Raw genomic sequence first — 22,176 nt, 5'->3', positions numbered from 1 at the left:
GAAGAGACTGTCTTTATTCCATTGGATATTCTTCCCTGCTTTGTCAAAGATTAGTTGGCCATACATTTGAGGGTCCATTTCTCTATTCTGTTCCATTGATCTGAGGGTCTCTTCTTGTGCCAGTACCATACTGTCTTGATGATTACAGCTTTGTAATACATCCTGAAGTCTGGGATTGTGATGCCTCCAGCTTTGGTTTTCTTTTTCAGGATTGCTTTGGCTATTTGGGGTCTTTTGTGGTTCCCTACAAATTTTAGGATTGTTTGTTCTAGCTCTGTGAAGAATGCTGGTGTTATTTTGATGCTTATTGTGTGGAATATGTAGATTGCTTTGAGTAGTATCAACATTTTAACAATATTTGTTTTCCTATCCAGGAGCATGGAATATTTTTCCTTTTTTTTTTTTTTTTTTTTTTGGTGTCTTCTTCAATTTCTTTCATAAACTTTCTATAGTTTTCAGTGTAGAGATTTTTCACCTCTTTGGTTAGATTTATTCCTAGGTATTTTATTGTTTTTGGTGGAAAGAGAGAGAATCTTAAGTAGGGTCTAGACCTACCAGGGGTTTGATTCCAACACCTGAGATGATGACACTGAGGTCATGATCTGAGCTGAAATCAAGAGTCAGATGCTTAACTGAGTAAGCCACCCAGGCACCCCCAGGCTTATTCCCAATAACTCAGCCATTAAATTCTATATATACTCCTAAAATACTTCATTCTTGCATGTCTGTTAAATGTCACCCAAGCCTATTATCCAGTTAAATTTCTACTCGTTATTCATCACGTAAGCATATATTTTCCTATAGAAGTTTTCCCTGAATACAAAGTGTTGCCAAATTGTGGAAAAACTGGACCTTCATGCATTCCTGGTGGGAATGTACATTGGGCAGTCACTTGGGAAAACAGTTTGGCAGTTGCTTAAAAGCTTAAAGATAAACTTACCATATGACCCAGGAATTCCAACCCTAGGTATCTACCCAAGAGAAATAAAAACACACGTTGGCACAAACGCATGTGCTCAAGTACCCACAGCAGCATTATTTATAATGACACGAAACTGGAAATGTCCAAATGTGTGCCAACGGACAAGTAGATTAAAAAATTAGTACATCCACACATTTGAATACTGTTCTGCAATTAAAAGAAACAAAACGTTGATACATAGTTCCACATGGATGACTCTGAAAAAACATACGCTGTGTAGAAGACCAATACAAAAGACTACACGTTGTATGATTGCATCTATATAAGATATCTAGTAAAGCAAATTAATAGAGAGAGTGATAAGTGATTTCCTAGGATTGAGGTGGGAGTCAATAGTAACTGCAAATGGGCACAAGGGAATGTTATGAGGTAACGGAAATATTCTAAAAGTAGATTACAGTAATAATCACATAATTCTACAAATTTACTAAAATCATTGAATTTACATTATCATTGGGTAAATTTTGTATATGTAAATCATGCCTCAAAAATTATTTTTAAAAAGTTGAAAGAGTTTTCTTGGAATTATTCAGGATGGTTTCAAAACTTTTACTTTTGTTTTCAAAACGATCTATGACACACCACATTATGCCCACCACTGTGTGTTGCAACCATTTGGACCCCTCCTCGATTTGGACACAGTAGCCAATAAATTCACATTGGTGTTGGGGCGCCTGGGTGGCGCAGTCGGTTAAGCGTCCGACTTCAGCCAGGTCACGATCTCGCGGTCCGTGAGTTCGAGCCCCGCGTCAGGCTCTGGGCTGACGGCTCGGAGCCTGGAGCCTGTTTCCGATTCTGTGTCTCCCTCTCTCTCTGCCCCTCCCCCATTCATGCTCTGTCTCTCTCTGTCCCAAAAATAAATAAACGTTAAATTCACATTGGTGTCAACTTAATGGAATCAAAGTGAATTGGAGCTACATCAAATAAGCCTTTCCTCTCTAACAGATTATAATTTTAGAGTAATTTTGCAGTCCTATGTTCCCAATGATTAGTTTCCTTTTTTTCTCTCCAGAAGTTTGAACTCCTTTCATGATATGGTGTTGTACATTATAGCTTTACCACCTGTCTTAGCTTGGATTCTCAGAGAAGCAGATGCTTAGCCAAGGGTTTATGTGCAAGCACTTTATTGGAAAGAACAAGGAACATGGAACATGGGTGAGATGAGAAGTGATACATGGAAGAAAATACATTAGGGGCGCCTGGGTGGCTCAGTTGGTTGAGTGTCTGACTTCGGCTCAGGTCATGATCTCATGGTTTGTGGGTTCGAGCCCCGTGCTGGGCTCTGGGCTGACAGCTCAGAGCCTGGAGTCTGCTTCAGATTCTGTGTCTCCCTCTCTCTCGGCCCCTCCCCCGCTCATGCTCTGTCTCTCTCTGCCTCTCAAAAATAAAGAAACGTAATAAAAAAAAATGTTTTTTAAAAAGAAGAAAATTGGGGCGCCTGGGTGGCGCAGTCGGTTAAGCGTCCGACTTCAGCCAGGTCACGATCTTGCGGTCCGTGAGTTCGAGCCCCGCATCAGGCTCTGGGCTGATGGCTCAGAGCCTGGAGCCTGTTTCCGATTCTGTGTCTCCCTCTCTCTCTGCCCCTCCCCCGTTCATGCTCTGTCTCTCTCTGTCCCAAAAATAAATAAATGTTGAAAAAAAAATTTAAAATTAAGTTTATGTTCAGTCTGCTACCACAGGGAAGGAGCAGAATTTCATCCTGTGGGGCAATTCCGGAAAGTGGTACAAAATACAAACCTCAGAATTATCCAGTCTAGTGTGTGAAAGACATGCCATACCCTATAGATCTCCACGAAGGGCTGTCTTTGTGTGGGCATAATTCTCTGTCACTTCCACCATCACCTAGTGGGGAAAGTTGGTTCTGGCTAGGGCTGTCATTTGGCAGTCATGCAGTGGACATGGTGAGGGGTCCCAGGGAAGAAATGGGAGACAAATGTGGGAGAAATGTTGACAGTATCTACTAGTCCATCTTTCACTGAACACTCAGTTCTATCCACATTATTCCCCCAAAGTGAGTTATATTCTGAACACATTCCACATGTGTGTAATTACCATTCTTGATGGCACCTCCAGAGAGTCCCAGAAACCACACTAGAAAATAACTTTTATTCTATTGTCTTCACTATTGTATGTTTTAGGATCTTAGAGGGTGTATCTTATTTATTTATTTATTTATTTATTTATTTACTTACTTACTTAGAGGGTATATCTTAAAATTGCACATATGGGAAATAAAAGGCAAATAAAAGAAGAAAAGGAAGAAAAGGAGGAAAGATGGAAAGATCACAAAGAATGAAGCAACATCTCAGAGTTTTCCAAGGCAGGATATTACTATGAACATGATCATAGAAATCTAGATTCTGATTTTGAAGTTGAAAATCACATCACTGTTCTTATACAAAGTAGGATGGAAACTCCATGTCAGTTAGCCAGGTTCCACCCAATTCCATCTTATTCTCCTCTTTTGAAAAGTGGGGTGAATGAGAGGAAATGTCTCCACACACATTTTCAAGATGACAGAAAGTCATACATGCGAAGGAAAAGGCACAGTTCTGAGAAGGTAAGCACTTTTGAATGACCACATAGGATTTCATTCCATTTCTTGTGGGGAAAACAAGCACACAAACAAAAGGTGAAGAGCCTTTCACGAAGATGATGCCAAAGGCAAAGAAGGAAGCCCCTGCTGTTCCCAGAGCTGAAGCCAAAGCAAAAGTTTTGAAAGCCAAGAAAACAGTGATGAAAGGCATCCACAGTCATAAAAAAAAAAAAAAAATCCACATGTCACTTACTTTCTGACCGCCCAAGACACTGCATCTCCTAAGGCAGCCCAAATATCCCTGGAAGAGAGCCCCCAGGAGACACAAGCTGACACTATGCCATCATCAAGTTTCCCTGACTACTGAGTCAGCCATGAAGAAAATAGAAGACAACAACACACTTGTGTTCATTGTGGATGTCAAGGCCAACAAGCACCAGAACAAACAGGCTGTGAAGAAGCTCTATGATACTGATGTGGCCAGGGCCAACACTCTGATCAGGCCGAATGGAGAAAAGAAAGCATATGTTCAACTGGCTCCTGACTATGACACTTTGCAGTTGCCAACAAATTGGGATTTTCTAAACTAAGTCCAGCTGGGACACCTGGGTGGCTCGGTTGAGCGTCTGACTTCAGCTCAGGTCATGAGCTCATGGTTTCGTGGGTTAGAACCCTGCATTGGGCTCTGTACTGTCAGCTCAGTGCCTGGAGCCTGCGTCAGATTCTGTCTTCCTCTCTCTCTGCCCCTCCCCTGCTTGTGCTCTGTCTCTCAAAAATAAATAAACATTAAAAAAATTAAAAAAATAAACTAAGTCCAGCTGGCTAAATATAAGTTTTTTCACCATTAAAAAAAAATTGAGGTGAAGAACATCAACATTTTAGAGCATTATTCTTGCAGCAAACACAGCAATGTTTGATATGACAAGTCCTTCAAGCCTGAAGTTAGAAATCTTAAGAATGGCTGCAAGAAAGCTGATCAAACATGGAAATTTATCGACAGCATATGGAGAAGCAAAGTCCAAAATGTTTTATGGAGGAGTTGTTGAGGAGAGACTAATACAAAAACAAATATAAGGGAAGTCATGGGTGCTTTGGGAATAGAATAAATCAAACATGTTCATTAGAGGAGAAAAAGAGACAGATTTAATCTCACATTTGCTTTTGGGACCTACAATGTCCACGTGGCTTCAAAGCTAGTGGCCCATCATGCCCATGAGGTTGCTCTGCTGAGGAATCTTTGCAGGGCCCCCTTCACCTCCTTGTTCCTCAAGCTGTAGATGAAGGGGTTCAACATGGGGGTCACCACAGTGTACATCACTGAGGCAATCGAACTTCTCTGGGAAGAATGGGTCACAGCAGAAGTGAGGTAGACCCCCAGGCTTGTCCCATAGAACAAACAGACCACAGAGAGGTGAGACCCACAGGTGGAAAATGCTTTATACTTGCCCTCACTGGATGACATCCTCATTAAGGAGGAGACAATCTGAGAGTATGAGAAGAGGATCCCAGTGAGAGGAAACACACACAGCAGTGCAGTGGCAACATACAAGCAGATGTTATTGATGAGGGTGTCAGAGCAGGCTGCCTTAAGAATCTGAGCCAGTTCACAGAAGAAATGTGGAATTTCAGTGCCTGTACAGAAGGTCAGCCGCCTCATCAGTAGAATATGAATCAAGGAGACCCAGAAAAGGGTGAGCCAACAACTCAGAACCAGGAGGACACAGAGTCGTGGGTTCATGATGACTGTGTAGTGTAGGGGATGGCAGATGGCCACAAACCGGTCATAGGCCATCACAGTCAGGAGGAAATCGTCCATTCCAGCAAAAATCATAAAAAAATACACTTGAATGAGGCATTCTATATAGGAAATGCCTTTGCTGCATTCCTGGATGTTCACCAGCATCTTTGGGACAGTGGTGGAGATGAAACAAATGTCAACAAAGGACAGGTTGGAGAGGAAGAAGTACATGGGGGTGTGGAGGTGAGAGTCAGAGCTGACAGCCAGGATGATGAGCAGGTTTCCAAGCACAGTGACCAGATACATGGATAGGAACATGCCAAAGAGGAGAGGCTGCAGTTCTGGATCATCTGAGAGACCCCGGAGGAGGAATACTGATACTTCTGTCTGGTTTTCTGCTTCCATGTATCTGGTGTGTTTGCTGGAGAAGGAGGCAAAAGCAGCCTTCAGTGAAGAGTCAACTGACACCTCCTAGTCATCACCTTTTTGCATGGATATCCTTTTTGCATCCATTCTACACGGATATCCTTCACTCTCAATCAGTCCTTCCAAATCTAATGATTCACTCATTGAAGTCATAGCCCAAATCCATTTAAATGTATGCAGTCATTCAGACTATCTTTAACTTATCAGAAATCTTTCTCATTGTATCTCCTACTCACTGGTTCTAATTCTATTCAAATCTATGGATATAAACCAATTTCTTCCTTGATATGATCTTCCAAAATCATTGAAGACAAATAAGGTCTTCTCTTTGATAACCTCCATAACTGCCCTTATTCTAAAAACCCTAAAATAGTGATTAAGATAGGTTTTCAACTCAAACACCCTTGACTTTGTGATCTGATGTGTCCTGTTATTTTCACAGTTAACTCTGTCTTTTTTTTTCCCTAAAAATGTGGTTACTGCTATTACTTTCTTTATGATGATTCAAAATGCTTTTGTGCACCAAAAGTCAAAATGATGTCAAAAATGATAACTATTTTTTATTAATATATTCCTTTTATGACAATTGTTTATTGATATATAACTGTCATAAAAATCATTATAGACCTATGATTTTAAAAAAGGAATCTTGAGTCAGACCTTCTAGAATAAAACTTTGGTGCACCAGTCTACTTTCCGTGTGACCTTGACAGAGTTAATTAAAATCATGAGACTATAGATACCTCAGTTTACAATGAGAGTAGTAAATTTCCCTGCTTTACAAGCCTGGTCAGTGAATTAAACAAGATAATGCATGTTATGTTTCTATTGTGGTTTTTGTGACATACACTGGACACTTGACAAATATGAGCTTCTCTTCTTAGTATCACAAGAACTTTGTCATTTATGGTTATCATTTATCAATATTCTACTCAGACTGGGCAGCCATCAAAGATGGAATTCTAATCATTAAAAAATTTTTTTTTAAGTTTATTTACTTATTTTAAGAGAGAGAGAGCACACGCCTGGGAAAGGGAGAGGGAGAATCCCAAGCAGGTTTTGCATGGTCAGTGCAGTCTGTTGGGGACTGGCACTCATGAGCCATGAGATCATGACCTGAACTGAAATCAAGAGTCAGATAGCTTAACTGACTGAGCCACCAAGGTCCCCCAGAATTCTGATCATGATAAGCACAACAGGTCTGGTAGCTCTGCTGACCACCATGTAGCACTTCTAGTTAATGAAGACTCTATACCTCCCTCTTTCAGATGTCACCTGTCAGGTGGATTCCACCACAAGGGAGGCAAAGCATATGGACTACATAAATAAGGGGGGGGGAATCACAAAACCATTAAAGTGAAATACAAAGCATGTGTGAGTGTGTGTGCTCCTGTGTACATGCTCACAAATGAGATGTGTTGTATTAAGATCAGAGGAGTTAATTGCCAAAAATGATTGATTTATTGATTGATTGAAAAATATTCAAAGCAAAAAAAAAAAGAAAAGAAAAATATTCAAAGCTTCTATAAATTGAAGCATCCTAAAAATTGAGAATATATGTTTATTTCCTCTGTGATAGAAAAAATTTCAGTATTATTAGTGTCTATAGAATGTTAATTAATTAAAAGGAAAACAGGGATGTCTGGGTGGCTCAGTCAGTTGAGAATCTGACTTTGCCTCAGGTCAGGATTTCCAGGTTCGTGAGCACATCGGCTGTCTGTGCTGACAGCTCAGAGCCTAGAGCCTTCTTCAGATTCTGTGTCTCCCTCTCTCTCTGTCCTTCCCCCACTCGTGCTCTGTCTCTCTCTCTTTCAAGAAATTAAATCAACATTAAAAATTTTTTAATTAAAAAATTTTAGTTAAAAGGAAAACAAAATTTTGGGGGACCAATTTACCCCAGGAGATGGGTAGGAAAGACTTCTCTGAAATATGAATATCTGAGCTGCAAGAGGAAAGATGGGTAAATGTTAAAAGGGAAATTAGGTAAGGCCACAAATTTGAGGTGGAAAGAATAGAATTTGCACTTTCTCCGTGGTTGGGTGAGGTTGGTAATGGAAAGGATTTGAGAAGTCAGTAAGATGGAGGGCAGACAGTGAGGGTCAGGAGGGACAGAGTGTGTGAGGAGCACATGTGGAGAAAGCATCCTGTATGATTCCTTATTGTGGCCATCATGTTAATAATTATATATATATATATATATATATATATATATATATATATATATATTTAAGCGGGTCAGAAATTAAGATGTTTCTGCTCACTTGTCTTTGCAGGGACTTACAATGTGTCTGCATATAGCAGGTGTTCAATACATGCAAATGTTAGATGTGTAATAAAGATTGAGACCAAAAGCATCAACAATAATGCACAAAAATAATAATATAATGAATAGTGCAAATTCATCATATACCTGAACGTAGATACACAATATAATAGCAGAATAAATACAGTGCATTCATGTCTATTTAAAAGGGTAATACACCATGAACAAGTCATACCTATTCTAGGAATGGAAAGATGGTTTAACGCTAGGATGTTTGAAAAAACAATTTATCACAAATACAGGGAAATTAAGAGGAATTATAACCATAATCTCCATAGAAAATAAATTTGAGGAAATGTAGCAGCTATTTTCATGGTTGGCAGCCAGGACACAGCCTCTCACCAAAGGAGGAATCTAAGAACAATTTCTTAACCCAATAGAGGACAGCTGTTTAAAACTGTAGCCAACAGGGTCCCTCCATTCAAACACTAAAACATTTGTGTTAAATTCATGAAAAGGCTAAGGCAGTCCACATTCTCATGAACATTTAAAAAGATTGATGAAAAAAGGAAATTAGCCTGAGAACCAAATGTCAGAAACAATGATGTTACTTGTAGATACACTGTGGACACTAAAGGTAAACACAACAATACTATTAAGTGCTCTAAGTAAGTCGAATCTGCCAGCAAAAACAGAGAATATTATAAAAAAATCCAATCACATGGGAAACAAAATAGGCAATATCTTGGGCTTAATAGATCTTCAGTGAGTAGTTAAGAAATAAACGATGGGGCAGGAAATCAAACAGGAGCCTACTATTTATGGGAAAGAATAGAGAAGAGGAGGAAACTCACTAGAAAATAACTTACTGGAAGAGGCTCTAGATTCTGAGAGAGGTAAGGAGACTTAGCAAGAGCTGGAAAAGACTGGTTTAAGTAGCAAGTAAAGCACCTTCAAACTACAATGACTTCAGCTTTGTTGACTAATTAAATGTGGGGCTGCTCCAGTCTCATTATTCTAGAGGTAAAGCCAGCATCCACTTTCTCGTCCCTTTTCTTCATACTCCTCCAGCCCTTACTGGACAGCAATGATCCTACCCTCTGTGATGGTTATCACTGAAGCTTTCTCTTCTCTGCAGTGTATCCAGAAGTAGCTCATTTGGGTTTTCCCCTAGGCTGGTATCAGAGAATTATAGGACAGGGACAGCAGGGATATGTTATTATCATCTCAAAGATGGAATTCTTAGAGCTGCTCATTAAATAAATTGTTCTACTGACTTTCCTCTCTCCAAACAATTCAGTTCCCTTGGGATACAAAAATAAAAGAATGGAAAAAAATCAGACAATGTCGTGTTTATGTAGGCAACAATGGGCAAAGCTGAAGGCATTTTCTCCAAGGAGAAATTCTCCTGTGTTTGGTTTGACTGAAATGACAATGTATCCCCTAAGGAACGTTTCATTCCTGCAAGAACCAAAACCAGGAATGAACATTCTGTGATGTTCATCCCTTGAAGACTCTTTAGAGATTTCAAAGATCACTTGTGGCTGGCAGTGTCATGGGGACAAACAGGTTCTTTCTGAAGAAAAGCAGAGTGATTAACGCTTTTGACTGTTGAAAGGACTAAGGAAATGAAGAGTGAAAATATCCCTTGACATTTGCTAGTGACATGGAAGCCTTTGTTGATGTTAGATAGGGCTCCATTTTTTACCTCTGAAGTGAGGGATAGGGGCACAAACCATCCATGTAGAGAAGCTTGAGGAGTATTGAGGAAATAGAGGTGCCAGTATAAATCACCTATTAAGTTTGTCAGGGAAGGTGAGATAGAGGTAAAATATTGCATAAAGAAATTAGGGACTATGGTTAGTTGACAAAATTTTTGCTTAATGGAAAATATGCAACAGTTTTAACTTGAAAGAGACTGGTCATATTCAGTGCAGGTATTTGAATCCACAACACGTCCTGGCTACACAATTCACAGGATGCATATACACTCTAAGTCAATGACAATCATGATGTGCTCTATATCTCCAATACGTGGGATACATGGGTTCAGAAATCAGGCTTGTTAGTAGAAGCAGCCCTGTGTAATGTCACTCCCAGTGAGCCACTTGAGCAGTATTTGCTTCAGGTCTCCTCAACTCTGCCATCAGCAAGTTTAAAGGTCTTGACACCTAAAAGGGTAGCACTTCCAGAGACATGGCAGGAGTCCCATTGGACCTGAAGCTATCTGACTACCTGGCACCTGAGGTTCCTCATGCCAGGAGAAGGAGTCACTATCTTGGCAGGGTTGATTGAACCTGGTCACCAATGTCCTTGTGTGAGCATGGCAATGGGCATGCACTGGTACCCTACTGTGCTCAGTCAGTGGATGGGAGCAGCCCAACAGTATCCTCAGAGCAAAGACAGTGGTGGCTACAGATGGCTGTCAGGCAGTTATGTTCCCACAGCAAGAGACCTTTGTGGTGGGAACTTGGGGAATTGCAGCAGCTTCCTTCAGCTGAGAGCAATTCTCTAAGAGGGCTGAAGGCTGAGGGCTGCTGTCAGATGGCTGCACTCCCTGAACCTGGAGAGGAACCCTTCATTCTGAAGGGAGTAGTGGGTGACCCAACACAGGCTTACCGTCCACCTTATCACCATTTGGATAGTGACCTGCAACAACGTGTAGTGTCCATGAGAATTTATTTGTGAGGCATGAGGGTCAGTAGTTGGGAAGAATTGTCCTTAGGAAGTGGGAGCTCACACTGGGGCTGAGCTAAGCATAATATTGTATCTTGGACCTACTCCTCTGTAACCCAATTCTCTCCCCAACTACTGCCACTAAGACAGAACACAAGATCAACCCATGCCACTGCCAAGTGGAAATTATCTGCGAGGGACGTGAAACTGAATCTTTCCAACAACAAACTCAATGTTTTTTCCCTCCCTTCCTCTCTTCCTTCCTCCCTTCCTCCGTTCCTCTCCTCTCCCTTCCTTCCTCCCTTCTTTGCTTCCTCCCTCACTCCTTCTTCCCCTCCCTCCCTCCCTTCTTCCCTCCCTTCTTCTTCCTCTCCCTTTCTCCCTCCCTTCCTCCCTTCCTCTATCCCTCCTTCCTTCCTTAATAGCCATGAGATAGGTGTTTTACATGGTCTACCTTTTCAAAACTTTTTAAAAATAAACTTTCAAAACTTTTGAAGTTTTGAACCCTGAACATACTCATTAGACAAATAATTATTTTATTTTACTTTTTTTTAAAGTTTATTTACTCCTTTGGAAAGAAACAGAGACAATGTGATTGGGGGAGGCTCAGAGAGAGAGAGGGAGAGAGAGAGAATCCCAAGCAGGCTCTGCACTACCAGTGCAGAGTCCAATGTGGTGCTCAAACCAAGAAAACCATGAGATCACGACCTGAGCCAAACCAAGAGTTGCATGCTTAACCAACTGAGCCACCCAGGTGCCCCAAACAATTATTTTAGAGCAGGATGATAAGGCTCAAATTATTCATATCAAAAAATTATTATAGAGAAAATCTGGAGTAGATTTTGACAACAGGAAAGTTGACAAATTGAAGTATATAGAGAGAATATTGGTCATGTGGGAAATTGTATCTAAAACTCGATGGATTAGGGGCACCTGGGTGGCTCAGATTGTTGAGCATCCAACTTTTGCTCAGGTCGTGATCTCATGGTTCATAAGTTCAAGCCTTGCATCAGGCTCCATGCTGACAGCTCAGAGCCTGGAGCTTGCTTCAGATTCTCTGTCTCCCTCCCTCTTTCTACCCCTCCTCTGCTTGTGTTCTCTCTCTCTCTCTCAAAAATAAATAAACATTGGGGCGCCTGGGTGGCGCAGTCGGTTAAGCGTCCGACTTCAGCCAGGTCACGATCTCGCAGTCCGTGAGTTCGAGCCCCGCGTCAGGCTTTGGGCTGATGGCTCAGAGCCTGGAGCCTGTTTCTGATTCTGTGTCTCCCTCTCTCTCTGCCCCTCCCCCGTTCATGCTCTGTCTCTCTCTGTCCCAAAAGTAAATAAACATTGAAAAAAAAATTAAAAAAAAAATAAATAAATAAACATTAAAAAATAGATGGATTATACAAATTCTTTCATCTACTTGAACAGTGATGTCATAGTCAGTTTGGGCTGCTATAATAAAATATCATAAACTGCGTGGCTTTAAACAACAGCAAAAATATTTCTCACAATTCTGGAGGTTAGAAGTCTCTGAGAGAAGGGAGCCAACACAATCAGGTTCTGATGAGACCCCTTTTCTGGGTTGCACATAGCTGACTTTTCATTGTATCCACATAAGGCAGAGAGAAGAAGCAAATCCTCTTGCAACTCTGATAGGGATATTAGTTGCATTCGTGAAGATTTTATCTCTATGACCTCTTCTAATCCTAATGACCTTCCAAGGCTCCACCTCCTAATACCATCACACTGGGGGGTAGGGTTTCAACATAGGAATTTTGGGGGGACAGACATTCAATCCATAGCAAGTATTAAAGAAGAAATGAGCTTCCAATAAGGATGTGAAGGGCTACTACAAAGATTAATGGCATGATTTCATTCTTTTTTATGACTGAGTAATATTCCATTGCATGTGTATGTGTGTATATATATGTGCATATATATATATATATATATGTATGTATATACATCTTTATCCATTCATCTATTGATGGACACTTGGGTTACTTCTGTCTTGGCTATTGTAAATAAATCTGCAATACACATGGTGGCACATATCTCTTTGAATTAGTGTTTTTGTATTCTTTGGGTAAATACACAGTTGCAGAATTAGTGAATCATATGGTAATTCTATTACTACACCATAAAAAAGAATAAAATCTTGCCATTTACAACAACATGGATGGATCTAGACATGAAATAAATAAAATAGGTCAATCAGAAAAGACAAATACCGTGTGATTTCACTCCTATGTGGAATTTGAGAAACAAAACAAAGAAAAAAAGAGACAAACAAAAAGCCAGACTCCTAACTATAGAGAACAAACTGGTGGTTGCCAGAGGGAAGGTGGTGGGGGGATGGGGGAAATAGGTGAAGGGGATTAGGAGTACACTTGTCACGATGAACACTGAGTAATGTAAAGAATTGTCGAATCATTCTATTGTACACCCGAGATTAACATAGCACTGTATAGTAATTATACAGAAAAGGTTAAAAAAATTAAAAATTTTTTAAATTAAAAAAAAAAAAAAAGACTGGGGCGCCTGGGTGGCTCAGTCGGTTAAGCGTCCGACTTTGGCTCGGGTCACGATCTCGCGGTCCGTGAGTTCGAGCCCCGCGTCGGGCTCTGGGCTGATGGCTCAGAGCCTGGAGCCTGCTTCCGATTCTGTGTCTCCCTCTCTCTCTGCCCCTCCCCCGTTCATGCTCTGTCTCTCTCTGTCTCAAAAATAAGTAAACGTTAAAAAAATTTTTTTAAATAAAAAAATTAAAAAAAAAAAAAGACTAATGACACATTTGTTGCCAGAGAGAACTCTGATCTTCCCCAAACAGTCCTTGGCATCAATGGATCCATTGCTGGGAATTCACCCTTGTTCAAGGAAATCCATCCTCTCATTTAAAAAACATAGTGGGGGTGTGGGGGACACCTGGGTGGCTCAGTCAGTTAAACGTCCGACTCTTGGGGCACCTGGGTGGCTCAGTCAGTTAAGCGGCTGACTTTGGCTCAGGTCATGATCTCACAGCTTGTGAGTTTAAGCCCCGCATCGGGCTCTGTGCTGACAGCACAGAGCCTGGAGCCTGCTTCGGATTCTGTGTCTCCCTCTCTCTCTCTGCCCCTCCCCTGCTCGCACTCTGTCTCTCTCTCTCTCTCTCAAAAAAAAAAAAAAACCCAAAAAACAAAAAAACATCCAACTCTTAATTTCATCCCAGCTCATGATCTCACAGTTGATGAGTTTGAGCCTGTGTCAGGCTCTGCACTGACAATGCCCAGCCTGCTTGGGATTCTCTCTCTCCTTCCTGCCTCTCTCTGTGTCCCTACCCTATTTGCTCTCTCTCTCTCAAAATAAAGACATAAACTTTAAAAAATTAATAAAATTAAAAAAAATATGAAGTTAAATGAATGACACAAAGTTCTTTTCTACCTCTATGAGTCTATGGTTAAAACCTATTATTCCACATTTATTTCAAAAAAGGTGGTTCAGGGACGTCTAGGTAGCTAGGTCAATTGTGCCTCTGTCTCTTTTTTTTTTTAATTTTTTTTAACGTTTATTTTTTTTTGAGACAGAGAGAGAGACAGAGCATGAACAGGGGAGGAGCAGAGAGAGAGGGAGACACAGAATCGGAAGCAGGCTCCAGGCTCTGAGCCATCAGCCCAGAGCCCGACGCGGGGCTCGAACTCACGGACCGCGAGATCGCGACCTGAGCTGAAGTCAGACGCTTAACCACTGAGCCACCCAGGCGCCCCTGTGCATCTGTCTCTTGACAGCTCAGGTCATGATCCCAGGATCCTGGGACTGAGCCCTGCATTGGGCTCCACGCTGAGCATAGAGTCTGCTTAATGTTCTCTCTCTTGTGCACTCTCTCTCTCTCTCTCTCTCTCACTCTGCCCCCTTCCCCACTTGCACTCTCTAAAATAAAAAAAAAAAATTTAAAGGTGTTCAAATTTGGTTTAATTCATTTGACCAATATTTGAATGCCTACCATTTGGTACAGTTTTGCCATGTATAGTCAGACAAAAATTGGCTAACTACAGATCATACAAATGATGACTGTGTTGTGAAGGAGGTGGCAGATGGCCACAAACTGGTACTAGGCCATTATGGCCTGGAGGAAAAAGTCCAAATACCCAAACACTATACAAGAAATACATCTGAGTGATGCAACCTGCATGGGTGATGGCTTTGTTCTCTGTATGGATGTTCACCAGCATTACTGGAACCATGGTGGAATTGAAACAAGTATCGAAAAAGACAAGTGGAAGAGAATGAACTACATGGGCATGTGGAGGTCCTAATCAGAGCTGATGGCCAGAATGATAAGTAGGTTCCCAAGCATGGTGACCAGGTATATGGACAAGAACAGCCCAAAGAGTAGAGTCCCAAGGAGAGAATTCTGAGACACCTGTTTGGTTTCCTGCATCCATATAGCTGATAATTCTGCCAGGAAACAGGCAAACCAATGCTAATTAAAACAAACAAATAGGGGGGCTCCTGGGTGGCTCCATTGGTTAAGCGTCCGACTTTGGCTCAGGTCATGATCTCATGGTTCGTGGGTTCGAGCCCCACGTTGGAATCTGTGCTGACAGCTCAGAGCCTGGAGCCTGCTTCATATTCTGTGTCTCTCTCTCTCTGCTCCACCCACCCTTGTGCTGTCTCTGTCTCTCAAAAATGAATTAAAAAGTCAACAAAAATGAAAAAAAAAAGGAAGGGTGTCTGGCTGACTCAGTTGGTAGAGCATGCAACTCTTGGTCTCTGGTCATCATTCAAGCCCCACGTTGGGCATGGAGCCTACTTAACAACAACAACAGCTGCTTTTCTGAATAGGAGCCCTCAGATATAAAAATATTTTTATGATATGAATACCCAAAGAAAAACAAAATTATACATTTTCACTAGCAATCTGATATTCATCCATCAAAAAAAGGATTACAGATGCCATTTTCTTGTACAGTTATCATTACGGGGGGTAATCTATTCCTCCTTATGATCTTTATCACAAAGTAGCCATGCCTTCAGATCTATCTCAATGGACCATCACCCTCTGGGATGTCCAATTCAGAATCAGTCCATTTGAAATATAGAACATCAGTGGTTTGAACATCCTTCCTTCTTTTGGGCTGAAATTTGCCTCTTGGATAATTCTGCTTCCCCCCACATTTCTTTCATATTGTAGCCGATCTGTGGGTGTTGGTGGGCCACTTTGCTCTGTGGCCCTGTGATCCAATGGCTAATTGGATCAGAGAGCGGTGTCTGTTCCAACCTGGCTAAATAGTTTCTCTCCTGGAAATTTGGAAATGAACGTCAGATTCTGGTTAATAATCTGAGGGGATAGAGTTGATGAGATACAGAAACCATTAAATTTATAAATACAATAAGCATGTTTGCTCTCATAATCATCATTATTTCATCCACTCCAGAGTCTGAAGTACCCTTCAAAGCCACAAATCTAAAATCTCTAGGGATTTTTAACTAGGCTCTCTTGGCCATTACTGTCCTTGTTCCTGGAGTTACTGCTAGCAAAAACTCTCTATGCACATGTTAGACACTCCTCTTTCCAAAAGCATTTACTAAGTCCAAATGGATCACCCAGACTATAGTGGGAAAGAAGAACATGGTTGTACTGATGGATGGTACACTCCAAAAATAGGGTTTATTATGGAATCCAAGCCAACCTGGGGTCAGCAGGACAACAATATTATTCTTATTGTCCTGGTCAGTGAGTGGAAAGCAAAGGGGCAGACAAACAATATTTACCCTCTCAGGGACATCCAAGGTTGAAATCTTAAAACTCCTAATTAAATAAATGTTCCTTTTCTTTTTTTCTTCTCTTTTTCTTTTTCCTTCCTTCCTTCCTTCCTTCCTTCCTTCCTTCCTTCCTTCCTCCCTCCCTCCCTCCCTCCCTCCCCCTCTCTCTCTCTTTCTTTCTTTCTTTCTTTCTTTCTTTCTTTCTTTCTTTCTTCTTTCTTTCTTTCTTTCTTTCTTTCTTTCTTTCTTTCAAGATTTTATTTTTAAACTATCTCTAGATCCAATGTGGGGCAGGAACACATAACTCCAAGACCAAGAGTCTCACACTCCAGCAACTGAGCCAGCCAGGCTCCCCTTATTACTTTATTTCTAAACAGTTTAGCTAGTTGGGAGAGAGAATGATAATATAATGGAAAATGTGCTTGACAATTCTATTCCAATGTGGAGAATTTGAAGGTGATCATGTTTTTCTTCACAGTGGAAACTCTTCTCTTCTTAGGTAAGATCTCATAGTTCAGGATTCCTTCTAAAAAAATATCCCATCGGAGTCTGAGCTACATGTTCCTTGCCAATCAGAATACTTAAATAGCAATTGTAAAAGGCCTGCTAAGTGTCTGGTGGCTCCCTAAGTCAAAGACGTGGCCTATCAGTATGAATATAAAAACATGTAACAGTATCAATAAAGCTTACTAACAAAGCCAACAGTAAACACCATAGTCTTTATAATTATTAGCTCATTTAATATGTACAGCACCCCTGACATCTGTTATTGTTATTTTAGAGATGACTGACAGAAGTACAGAGAAGCTGACCAATCTGGTGTAGATGGCATGGCTGGGATTAGACCAGATACTTGACCTCAGAATAGGGGGAAAACTGTGGTTTGAGAATTTTAGAAAGTGCCTTTAGAAGTCAGTGGGAAAGGAAAGAGTAGTATAAACTGTTGGAACAAATTTGTTTTTCATAGGGAAAGAAGAGATCTCTATATCCTACTGAACAGAAATACATCATAGGTGGAGTAAATTTTAAATTTTTAAAATGAAAATATATATTTGAGGGGTGCCTGGGTGGTTCGGTCAGTTGAGCATCTGACTCTTGATTTCAGTTCAGATCATGATCACGAGGTTCATGGGATTGAGCCCCCTGTTGGGCTCCATGCTGACAGCATGGAGACAGCTTGGGATTCTCTCTCTCCCTCTCTCTCTCTGTGTCCCTCCTCTGTTCGTACTCTCTTTCTCACAAAACAAACATTTTTAAAAAGAAAATACATATTTGAACTATTATAAAGAACTGTTGAAAAATATATTTGTTACACTACATAGACAAAAATTTTAACATGATGCAAAATCACAACCCATATCATGCCATATCAGAGATATCACATATCAAACTGGAAGGAGATTATGAATTATGACACTAACAGAATGGAATTTTATGTTAAAAACCCTATTCCAATTACCATTTTTAAATGTGTATTCATCTGAGAGAGAGAGAGAAAGAGAGAGTGCACACAAGTGTGGGAGGCGGGGGGTGGGGGTGGGGCAGAGGATCCAAAGAGGGTTCTGTGCTGACAGCCGAGAGCCCAATGTGGGGCTTGAACTCAACGACTGCAAGATCATGACCTGAGTCGAAGTCAGTCGCTCAACCAACTGAGCCATTTAGGTGCCCCTCAAATTACCATTTTGGGAACTAAACTCAATATTCTTAAGTGGTCCAGTTAGACAATGTGATACCTCACAGTCCTACAAGTGGACAGTGCTAGTCTTATTTTAAGATACACAGGATTTCTACTTCAGAGGAACTTACCTCCCATTGAAAGAGCATTTCTGGCACAATAATAAATGAATTCTCCTCTTTCAAGGATGCAGGCCATGTATAGATTAACATATGTTTCTGTATGTGTATATACATGTGTGTGTGTGTATAAGTATTAATGTAAAATTGAATTAAAGCTCTCAAAAGAAAGTGGAAAGATTGCAAAGGAATGAAAAAGGAGATCTCAGACTTACTCTTAGCATAACAGTAAAAATCATCAGAGTAGGTAAACTCTCAAATTTGGATTTCCAGCCTTGGGATACATAACAGTCAGAGTAAGTTAGGCTATGCTGATGTTGACACAGCAACAGTATGTAATAGAACTAAAATGTTACCGATTTAATCAAACAAAAGCTTATTTCCTGTTCATGAAAAGTATCTACCAACTTGGGCAACAATCCAGGGGAGTCCTCTGCCTATTGGCCAGCTTTCTAGACTCTTTGGATGATCACTTCACTCCACAATAGCCATATCAAGGGAAGAGGGAGTACAAAGAATAATGTGCCAGCTCTTACTTTGTTTTAACAGAGAAGGGACACATCACACTTCCACTCACATTTTATTAGACACGTGAAAACATATTACCAGCTTTAATTTCAAGGGAGAAAGAAAATGCTATTCTCTTAGATATCCGAAAGGAGAGAATAACCAGAAATATTGTCCACCAAGCAATAAAATCCACCATTCAGATGTACACATTGAAATCCATGTGAAAAGCTGTGCAGCCTGTTAGGTAAGAATATGGGTTCAGGGTCCGAGTTCTGGATTTGAATCCTGGTTTTGCCACTTGGTCCCTCTGTTGCTTTGGGCTCTTTAGAGTCTCAAATTTCCTTACCTCTAAACTGGAGACAGTGGGGTGCCTGGGTGGCTCAGTCGGTTGAGCATCCGACTTCAGCTCAGGTCCGGATCTCACCATTCATGAGTTTGAGTCCCAGGCTGGGTTCAGTGCTGACAGCTCAGAGCCTGAAGCCTGCTTCAGATTCTGTGTCTCCCTCTCTCTCTGCCCCTGACCTACTCGCATTCTGTCTTCGTCTCTCTCAAAAATAAACATTAAAAAAATTTTTTTAATGGAGACAGTAATCATTTCCATTGAGGAAGATACTTAAGAAAATAGAGAGCAGCTAACATAGGTTTACCATATAATAAGCACTAAAACATTGACTTTATTTTATTATGTTTTAAAATCATATTTTATCCAGTTTAAAAAAAACTCCAGAACACTGTTGGTAATACACGCACATGAACAACACAAACCCACAATAAAACACATAGAAATAAGTTAATATGAACAACTGCACTCTCCATCAACATTTCAGACAACAAGGCTGAAGTTAACGCTCCAAATCCAGGTTAGAACTCACCAGTGAGGAAGTAAGAAAGAAAGTGGAGGACATAACTTTGGGACAACAGATGGGGCAGAAATATCACCACATAAATTATGAGGAAATTGGTTGTTTAAAAATTTGTAAAAACTAGGAGAGAGAAGTCATTGATCCTTCAGAATTGGGTGAAAGGTGTGTAAGATTCAAGAGTAAACTCCAGAATCAAAGTTTTTGCTCTTAGGATCCATAAAATTTCGTAGTCTTGGGGCCAGCAGATCCATCACAGACAAGAAGCCACTCTACTGAAAAGCCTTCCCAGCGCCCCCTTCACATCCTTGTTCCTCAGGCTGTAGATGAAGGGGTTCAGCATAGGAGTGACCACGGTATACATTACCGAGGCCACTGAGACTTTCTTGGGGGAGTGAGTAACTGCAGAAGTGAAGTAAACTCCAACACCTGTCCCATAAAATAAAGAAACCACTGAGAGGTGAGACCCACAGGTGGAAAAGGCTTTTTGCCTTCCCCCAGCTGAAGACATCTTCCTTATGGATGAAGCAATTCGTGAGTAGGAGAAAAGGATCCCGACAAGGGGAAAAACACCTAGCACACCAGTCATAAAGTATATCAATGTGCTGTTCAGGAAGGTGTCAGAGCAGGCCAACTTGAGAATCTGTGTCAGTTCACAGAAGAAATGTGGAATTTTGAGATCTCCACAGAATCTCAGATGCATCATCAGAAAGATATGAAGAAGGGAGGTCATGACACCAATAAACCAGGTAACAAAAACCAGCAGGCCACAGAGGGGTGGGTTCATGATGACCATGTAGTGCAGGGGGTGGCAGATGGCCACAAACCGGTCATAGGCCATCACGGTCAGGAGGAGAGTGTCCAGGATAGGAAAAAACATGGAAAAATAGACCTGAGTGAGGCAGTCCATATAAGAGATGGCTTTGTTCTCTGTGTGGATGCTCACCAGCATCCTGGGCACGATGGTGGAGCTGAAACTGATGTCGACCAAGGACAAGTTGGAGAGGAAGAAGTACATGGGTGTGTGGAGGTGGGGGTCAGAGCAGATGGCCAGGATGATGAGCAGGTTCCCGAGCACAGTGATCAGGAACATGGACAGGAACAGCCCAGATATGAAGGGCTGCAGTTCTGGATCCTCAGAGAACCCAAGGAGGATGAACTCTAAAATTCCTGTTTGGTTTCCTGCTTCCATGTACCTGATATATCTATGAAGGAAGACACAAGAGCAACGTCGATTAGTAGCAAACCAGCACCCTCCATGTAATGAAAATGTTGACCATGGCTTTCGCTCAAGTCATTTATGAAGTCAGTCATTCTGTCTAAATGGGTCTCCATTCACTTATAAGTGAAACCCAAAAACATGGAGTTTCTTATGGCAACCACCCTTCTTAAGCGACATGAGTCAGTCAAAGACAAATACCATATGATTTCACTCATATGTGGAATTTAAGAAACAAAACAAATGAGCAAAGGGAAAAAAAAGAGAGAGAGAGACAAACCAAGAAACAGACTCTTAGCTATAGAGAACAAACTGAGGGTTACCAGAAGGGAGGTGAGGGGCGGGAATGGGTGAACTAGATGATGGGGATTAAGGCACCCACTTGTGATGAGCACCAGGTATTGTATGTAAGTGTTAAATTAGTAAATTCTTTAACTGAAACTAATATTACACTGTATGTTAACTAACTGGAATTTAAATAAAAACCTTAAAAAAAAGCCTTTAAAAATCCATATTATGTGTGTCAACTATATTAAAAAAAAAATCCATTTTATAACACAACCAAAATGGAATCCTACAGAATAGGGTCTAGAATTCCCAATCACCTATCTTGAGCATCCATTCTTTTTTTTTTTAAATTTTTTAAATGTTTATCTATTTTTGAGAGACAGAGAGACAGAACGTGAGTGGAGGAGTGGCAGAGAGAGAGGGAGACACAGAATCTGAAGCAGGCTCCAGGCTCTGAGCTGTCAGCACAGAGCCCGACATGGGGCTCCAACTCAGGAACCGTGAGATCATGACCTGAGCTGAAGTCAGACACTCAACCGACTGAGCCACCCAGGCTCCTCAAACATCCAATCTATTTTATTTTTAAAAATGATTTCTTTGGGGCGCCTGGGTGGCGCAGTCGGTTAAGCGTCCGACTTCAGCCAGGTCACGATCTCGCGGTCCGTGAGTTCGAGCCCCGCGTCAGGCTCTGGGCTGATGGCTCGGAACCTGGAGCCTGTTTCCGATTCTGTGTCTCCCTCTCTCTCTGCCCCTCCCCCGTTCATGCTCTGTCTCTCTCTGTCCCAAAAATAAATAAACGTTGAAAAAAAAAATTAAAAAATAAATAAAAATGATTTCTTTTTAAATATTTTATTACTTTTTAAGTAATCTCTATACCTAACGTGAGGCTCGAATTTGCAACCCTGAGATCAAGACTCATGTGCTCTGCCAGCTGAGCCAGCCAGGCGCCCCATAAACATCCATTTTATAATAGTCCTGTCACATGGTCATGGAGCTTCAAAATAGGACACAGCAACATCACATACCTCCTGGTAGGAGGTACCGGAAAGGACCCAACGTTACTTCTGTGGGATTCCTCCCAAAGATGCAGCACTTCAATCTAAAGACTAGGAAGCATCAGACAAACCCAAATTGAGAGACATTCTACACAGTTTCTGACC

The 22,176-nt window shown here is 41.1% G+C and overlaps 2 protein-coding genes across 2 annotated transcripts; both read right to left on the bottom strand.

The window, feature by feature from the left end:
- Positions 1-4,722: 4,722 nt before the first annotated feature.
- Positions 4,723-5,661, bottom strand: LOC115503376 (olfactory receptor 7D4-like). The gene has a single exon (XM_030299550.1). It carries the CDS (start codon positions 5,659-5,661, stop codon positions 4,723-4,725), a length of 939 nt encoding a protein of 312 aa, XP_030155410.1.
- Positions 5,662-19,762: 14,101 nt separating this feature from the next.
- On the bottom strand, positions 19,763-20,701 carry LOC115503371 (olfactory receptor 7D2). The gene has a single exon (XM_030299538.1). The coding sequence runs from the start codon at positions 20,699-20,701 to the stop codon at positions 19,763-19,765; it is 939 nt and encodes a 312-aa protein (XP_030155398.1).
- Between the last annotated feature and the right edge of the window lie 1,475 nt (positions 20,702-22,176).

The sequence above is a fragment of the Lynx canadensis genome, chromosome A2 (genome assembly GCF_007474595.2).
Source record: "Lynx canadensis isolate LIC74 chromosome A2, mLynCan4.pri.v2, whole genome shotgun sequence".
Taxonomy (NCBI): Eukaryota; Metazoa; Chordata; class Mammalia; order Carnivora; family Felidae; genus Lynx; species Lynx canadensis.
Note: the sequence above shows the minus strand (reverse complement) of the source record. Positions and strands in the feature narration are given on the sequence as shown.

Bases quoted from the DNA above. Each gene is read 5' to 3' on its own strand.
- LOC115503376 (XM_030299550.1), bottom strand. From the start codon at position 5,661: ATGGAAGCAGAAAACCAGACAGAAGTATCAGTATTCCTCCTCCGGGGT.
- LOC115503371 (XM_030299538.1), bottom strand. From the start codon at position 20,701: ATGGAAGCAGGAAACCAAACAGGAATTTTAGAGTTCATCCTCCTTGGG.